General features: G+C 37.3%; 1 protein-coding gene across 1 annotated transcript in view; it reads left to right on the top strand.

The window, feature by feature from the left end:
• Window positions 1-450: 450 nt before the first annotated feature.
• LOC130293219 (5-hydroxytryptamine receptor 3A-like) overlaps window positions 451-8065 on the top strand; it is a 60366-nt gene continuing 52751 nt past the window's right edge. Inside the window, exons 1-2 of the mRNA XM_056541722.1 lie at window positions 451-511; window positions 5037-5194. Coding sequence (XP_056397697.1) covers window positions 451-511; window positions 5037-5194 — 219 coding nt within the window. The remainder of the gene's footprint in view (window positions 512-5036; window positions 5195-8065) is intronic.

Here is an 8065-nt window from a genome sequence, read left to right as displayed (position 1 = left end):
CTTTGCCGCAGGGTAGCAGGAAAAACTTGTATTTGCCTCTTCAGCTTTTTTCACACCAAAAACAAAGGTAACACTAATCCATTAATAAGCAATTTTTTTTTTTACAAATACATATTGTTGTAGATGTAGATGTTAAGGGGTTAAATATATAACAAAAAAAATGAAGAAGCAAATAGACAAGACTTTCCTTATTGGTGAAAGGGAGGGGACACAGGCCTTTCATTGTTCTCTACAGGTGACATCACATATAAAAGAGAGGAGTTTCCTCCACATCCACCTTATATATGGAAGACAGTGCACAAAGAGAGTAGACAAGAGGAGACATTGGGTTGAAGAAGACATTATCTTGCACAAATGTTTGCAAGACCATACATCACAGTCAAGCAGAAAAAAACAGTCTGGTAAGGTGGCAACTTATTCTGGATCTACACATCAAGATCAATAGCAAGAATGGCACATACCTGGATGTTTTTCAACACTCTTTTATTCTCTCTTCTTATCATGTGCACAGGTGAGTTAGAAAAGTTTTTTTTTTTCAAATGAAAAAATAGGCAAGTTGGTCCATGAACTGAGATGAATACATTAATACACATGAAAATGTATGTTAGTATAAATACTATGGGCTGTTGGGTTACTATGGGTGGGTTGTCATACTGTTAAGTTACTGTTATTGTAAGTTAAATCTAGAACTTAATTCCATCTGTATTCGCTGTGGTGCACGTCATCTAGACTTAAGGGGCACTAAGAATACTTTACTAGTTGGTACTAACTTAGCAGCACTGTAAAACAATATTTTAAAACTTTCTCATATTTTGTTTTTATCAAAAGCATTCTACTATGTGACACACATTTGAAGACACTTTCAAACAATGTAAAATTATTAGATAAATAATAAGTTATTTTAATGCTTTATTAGGCTACTCTTGAACAAGTAATAAAAGTTAACATTGTTCAAGGGGTTATCCATGAATTTAAACCAGAGCTAATTTCTTCCAAAAACAGCATCACCCCAGTCCTCAGGTTATGTGGGGCATCACTATTTGTCTCCATTAACTTCAATGGAATTCATCTGTGAGATCTCACACAATGTGAGGACAGGGGTGGTGCTGTTTTTTGTAGATATTAGCTCTGGTTTTCTTCTCCTTTTCTTCTCATGGATAACACATTTAAAGGGATACTCTGTTGGAAAACTTTTTTTATTTTTTATCAACTGGCTCCAGAGAGCTATACAGATTTGTAAATTAGTTAAAATATCTTAATCCTTCCAGTACTTATGAGCTGCTGTATAATACAGAGGAAGTTGAGTTATTCTTTTCTTTCTTACCACAGTGCTCTCTGCTGACCCCTCTGTCTGTGTCAGGAACTGTCCAGAATAGGAGCAAATTCCCATAGCAAACCTCTCCTGCTCTGGACAGTTCCTGACATGGACAGAGGTGTCAGCAGAGAGCACTGTGGTCAGACTGAAAGGAACTGCACAACTTCCTCTGCAGCATATAGCATCTGATAGGTACTGGAAGGATTAAGATTTTTTAACAGAAGTAGCTTACAAATCTGTTTAACTTTCCATCACAAGTTGATTTGAAAAAAAAAAAAAAATATATATATATATATATATATATATATATATATATATATATATTTTCCACTGCAGTACCCCTTTAAGCTCACTATCAAGATCATGCCCAAATATGATGTACATCTGTAGTTTTGGCAATATACACTTTAGGCATGTTTTAAATGCTGCCTTAGATTGCAATCTTAAATTTAAGCATTAGGATATCACAGATGTATTGGACTGATGCTTCTATTATATGACGACGTTTGTTTTATCATTTACTTCTTACTTAAGGTTAACTTGTAATAACAGTGCAGACTCTGGAGGGATAATCTTGTGTATTTTATAGAAGTGACATTTATGTTGCTACTTATCTCAATAATATTTGTATGAATACAATTTCTGCAATTTCTAAAGGATTAATTCTGCTATAACAAAAAGAATCTGAATCTTAATAGACAAAAGTAATAGTAAGCGCTGGCAGGGATAATAGTGAGGAAGGTAACATACATGGATAAATTGATTACTAATTGTGCATACCTGTATCTGGAAATAATGAAGAATCAAAAATATGATATGTGCAAAGGCGCGTGCTGAAAGGAGAGATAAAAATGCTATAACATTTTAAAGGGGGATTCCTGTTTTAAAATGGCATAATATAAATTGGAGCCCATAAAACCAATCTTGCACTTGAAGATTATGGGCAAATGTCATACAACGCATATATATATATATATATATATATATATATATATGTGTGATATAGATCCTCCATTGTGGCTAGTATAAGCTAGAATATCAAACTAGAATATCACTTGCAGTATCCTAAATGCAATTGCAAAGTCACTGTATACTTCCAATATTACTGATTGTGCATTATTCCCATGGCGATTTCCCAAGTGAATGCCTACTATTAGTCGATTTCAATTTTATCTTGTGCTACGGTATTCATGCTATTCCCTTGCGGTATGCATGCGGTGGTGCATCCTTATCGTATCTGGGTTTGATATGGAAGTAAGGTGTAGAGAATCAGTGGGAGATCGCCCTGGCCGGTGGCATTTCTACCTGGCTGCGCACAACTTCAGAGTCGCCAGTTGAATTTGGCTTTTGATAGTGACGTCACTAACGGTGGCTGCTGAGGTCCACAATACTGGCAGACGCATTTCGGAAACTTAAACAACGGTTTCATTTGTCTTGGCTCAAAGAATCTGAATCTTGTTTAATGAAATGAAACATACAGAATTTAGATTACTAAGATAAGAGTGTACATAATAGTGCCAAGATAAACATTAATAATGCCGTACAACTTCTAGATTACTAGCACTGCTCATTGTTTTGATAAACAATATCATACAGCACCCAAATAGGTATACACCATGACAATGCTATAATACATCCATGTATTACTTACAGTGTCCAGATAAATAGTGCACATTATGACCCAGATTTATCAATTTGTTGGAGATAAAAAGTGCAGTGCTTTGCCCATAGCAACCAATCACAGCTCAGCTTTCATTTTACCAGTGCAATTTGAGAAATGAAAGCTGAACTGTAACCAGATGCAATGGGAAAATCAGACAGTTTATGGGCTCGTTAACACGGGCGGAGCCACAGCGTATTTTACGCTGCGGATCTACCAACAATGTACCCCTAAAGTGTGCCTCCAGATGTGCAATCCGACACTACGAGCAGACACACGGCTGCGATGTGGGAGTCGCCGCACGCAGGCACGGTGTATTCACACATCGCGGCCAATTCCTGAGTGCAGTCCAGATGTGTGCAAGTATACTGCGCATGCGGCGACTCGCACATTGCAGTGTGTCTGCTTGTAGCGGCGGATTGCCGCTCTGAGCAGGCACATCTGAAGCACACTGTAGGGGTCCATTGTTGGCAGATATGCTGTGGATACAAAATGAGCCCTATGTCTGTTTATGTGATTTCTATTGTACAACACCCAGATTACTAATGTGCTGAATATCGTGATGCAGTAAACAGATAAGTCTACATATAATGCCTCATTGTTTTTAGAAAAAAAAAGACATGTATTTCCTATTTGATTCTGGATTGATTATGGGAAGTTGCAAATCTTAATAGAGTAATCTCAACTTAGATTCTTGGTCACCATGGCCCCTGGCACTTAAAGCGTACCTGTCATAGGGCAAAAAAAATAAAAAATAAAGGTATTTGTTACTCAGTACCAAATCATGATCATGTACATATCATTTTTTTTATCTGTCCAGGACCTATATATCCCTAACAAATAGCATTTATGTGTTGCTCACTTGCTTTGTGTTCTTGCCTTCTGGAGGGTCGTGTCCATCTCTTCCTCACTGTCATGACTCATCTGCTCTGAGTCTGAGAGCAGTCTGGCAGTCTATGTGTGTCAGTCAGCTTTCACAGACTCTGATCAGCTACTTTGTCATTCAGGAGTAAGAGAAAGCTTTGGCTGTTCAAGCATGCTGGGAGTTGTAGTTTTGCATTGCAACAGCTGGAGCTGCAGTGCTTGTTAAGCACTGTGTTAGAGCAGTATTGCCTTTAGCTGTTGCAAAACTACCACTCCAAGCATGCCCACACGTCCTTTGTCTGTAGTTTTGCAAGAGCTGGGGGCACACAGCTGGAGAATATGCAGCTCTTAAACAGAGTTTTACAAAGATTGTACCCCCAGCTGTTGCAAAACTCCCACTCCCATCATAAGAGTTGTAGTTTAGGAACAGCTGAAGGCTGTAGTGGTGCAATGGTGATCTCCTGTACTAGATATCAAAACACTTTATGACCGGTATCCAGTATGCTGCAAAATACAGAGTATTCTGTCTGCATAAAGATAGATGACCCCTAGTGATGGTTATTTAAATTTTTTATTTTTTTAGTAAAATTTACATTTTTTTAAAATATATGTATATTGAAAAAAGTAATCTTATCAGTAGTACTAGAAAATATAAAAAGTTAGTAAGTCAAAAACAGCCAAGCCCGCTGTTTTACGCATTTTGCGTGACCTCTGTTGACTTTATTGCGAAGCTGGACCAATTGCATAAAACATCAGACGCAGTAGTATTCAGCTTCATGACCACAGAGAATAGGGCATATTGGATTTCAACATGCCTGATCCCTCTCAGGGACATAGGCCCCCACCAGAGGTGCCAGCAGAAGCTTTCTCCCCACTCTCTTTTACAGTATATGTATTCTCTAATGAAAGGGGAATGAGGAGAAATAGCTATCGGCTGACATCTAAAATAAATGGACATTAAATCAACTAAATAAAACAAAAAATGTGTTATGTGTAATGCAGCATAACATATCATGAGTAAAAAGTGTATTTTTAGTGAACTTTTCCTTTACTTGAAAAAAAGTAATTCATAGATGAATTTTGCCTGATGGTTTAGCCCAGAACAACATTTAGATGGTTATAACTAATACAATTTTAACAAATATATGTTTTTATTTCACTTAGACTTTTTTTCTTTTTCATGTTTTTATTTGAAAGACCAAGATACTAATTGTTCAAAATCCCTTAAGCCAACGGTTGTAAGACTTAATGAATACTTGTTGGATGGGTACAAGAAGGGAATGAGACCAGTAAATGACTGGAGGAATGCTACAGTCGTGCACTTAGACTTGGCCATATATGCCATCCTGGGTGTGGTGAGTTACTAATTGTCCAATCTTTGTATTTTTATGTTTTTTTCTTTTATTTCTATAGCTTCTCCTATAATACTCCAAAAGAAAACTAACAGGGTATTCCAACCACTGTTAGAATAAACTTAACCAGTACAGCGTACTACAATAATAAACCCCAAATCAAACAACACTATGACAAATATTAATCAAAAAATGAAATAGATGTTATTGGAAGAAATTCTTTAACAATTAAAAAAAATTGTATATAAACACAGACACCAATAACAACCCTTAAAGTACACACAACATAGTAAGGCTAGTGGCATTACATATGATAGGTATGAACACAACAAACCCACCAAGGTTAATTACAAATACACAACAGTATAAGGAACATCATTTAAATAACAATTTGTAAACCAAGGAGGGGAATACAATTACATCAGAAGTCCCAGTGTCTATAAAACAAACAAGCCTCACCAGAATATGTGTTGACTCCAACATATGTTTCACTCCATTGAGCTTCCTCAGGGGAGTAAAAAGTTAGATACTTTCTTGTTCTGTGTTAGCTTCTTTTACTAATTCTTATTACCCTATAAGATGGGCCTTTGCATGCTCTTAATGAGTGCCAATCTACTAGATCAGTGTTCCATTAGGGTATGTTCTACATGGTGGAATTTCTGCAATTTTGCAGAAATTCCATTTAACAAAGCTTGTTGAATGGAATTGCAGAATTCTCCGAACGCAGAATTCTGCTTTAATTCAAGCTGCATTAAAGAAGATGTCCAGTGAAAAAAAAAAATCCCCTATCCGCAGGTTATCCCCAACCACTGGGACACCCAAAATCTGCAATACAAGGTCCCGGCTCTGCTCCTGGAAATTACTTTTTTGGCCCCAGCATGTCAGCTGGTTGAAACACGCCCCCTCCATTCATCTTTATGGGAGAGGCGGAGACACAGTATTTCTGTGTCTCTGCCTCTCCCATGGAGATGAATGCAGGGAGCATGTTTCGACCAGCTGGCATGTTGGGTGTGAAACGTGCATTAGCAGAGCACAGCTGGGGCACTGTATGGGACATTGGACCCCCTGCGAACAGACACTTAGACACAATTTTTTTTTTCCTTGATATCTACTTTAACTTCAATGGGATTCTGATGCAGAACTCTGAGAAATATAAGAAATTTCTGCTGTCTAAATAGCACAGCAGATTCCCATTAAAATGAAGGAACAGTAAGTAACAGCAGAATTTCAGGCAGAATTAATTCGCTCGTACATTGGTTAAGACGGGGAGATATCGGCCTGTTCGGTCAATAATCCGCAGGTTATCCCCAACCGCTGGGATTCCCGTGATCTGCCATACAGATTTTTTTTTTTAAATCAACTGGTGCCAGAGCGTTAAACAGATTTGTAAATTACTTCTATTTAAAACTATTAACCCTTTTAGTACTTAGCTGCTGTATGCTGCACAGAAAGTTCTTTTCTTTTTAAATAGTATTTTCTGTCTGACCACAGTGCTCTCTGCTGACAACTATGTCCTTGTCAGGAACTGTCCAGAGCAGGATAGGTTTGCTATGGGGATTTTCTTGTACTCTGAACAGTTCCAGATATAGACAGAGGTGTCAGCAGAGAGCACTGTGGTCAAACTAGAAAGAAATGTAAAAAGAACATAACTTTTTCTGTAGTATACAGCAGCTGATAAGTACTGTAAGGATTATGAATTTTAAATAGAAGTCATTTACAAATCTGTTTAACTTTTTGGCAGAAGTTGATTTAAAAAAAATGTTTTTCGCCGGAGTACCCCTTTACCTTCAATGGGATTCCGACACAGAACTCTAAGAAATATAAGGAAATTTTGCTGTCGGAATTTCAGGCGGGGAGGTATCGGCCTGTTCGGCCTGTGTACTAGGGCCATTACATTTTTATCCTATCTCTTACACAAGTTTCGTCTACTAACCCCTGTCATAGCTCTTTCCTTGCTCAGAGAGTATATACAGTATCTGTCATTTTATCATTGATATTGTATTGCCAAAAGTTTTATATTGGATATTTTGTTCAAGCCATAGGCAGAGTACTCATACAAATGACCCTCTTTATGCATTACCTCTAACCTGAATCTCAAAATAACATTCAAAGTTACAGGAAATTTCTCCCAAACCATTCATCTGGTAAACCGATTACAATGAACCACAACTATTCCCCACAACTCACTAGACAAAGATATGCAAATGTACACGATATACAAATAAAGCCAAGTGTCCATTTCAGTTTGTTTACTGATCATTTCTTTTGCAAAATAGATTCTTTTGATTCTTTTAAGATCTAAAATGTACTGTATGTATACTGTATACCAGTTGTCTCCTAAAGTGGACCTCCAAATGTTTCAAAACTACAACTCTCAGCATGCCCATACAGCCCATACAGTTGTAGTTTTGCAACATTTGGAGGTTTATTTCCATGATGAAAATCGACAATAGCATCGTGGGCTATAAGACACCATGATGGATATGATGCATCTGGCTTTTAGTAGACTTAAACAGTATCAGACTAGAGTACAAAATAATTCAGAGAGTAATTCAGAGGGTTCACCCCTGCATCTATAGAGAAAATCTGCATGTTTACAGATGTAGCACATGCCAACTTGCGCTTCATCATGTCATTACAGAAATGCAGGTGCAAAGCAAACCATGGTACTTGAGCAGCAATGCACACTATATGCATTGCTGCTCATTATACATGTACTGTGCTGTGTGAGCAGCAATGAATAGATTATGCATCACAGCTCACCCAATTCAGTACATATAAAGTATACTAGTGTTCTGTAAGTACAATGGGCTATTAACTCTTACATAGTTACATAGTTCATAAAGTTGAAAAAAGACCAGTGTTCATCAGTTT

This window comes from Hyla sarda, chromosome 10 (genome assembly GCF_029499605.1).
Source record: "Hyla sarda isolate aHylSar1 chromosome 10, aHylSar1.hap1, whole genome shotgun sequence".
Lineage (NCBI taxonomy): Eukaryota > Metazoa > Chordata > Amphibia > Anura > Hylidae > Hyla > Hyla sarda.
The sequence above is the reverse complement of the archived record's forward strand: the minus strand, read 5'-3'. Positions and strand labels throughout refer to the sequence as shown.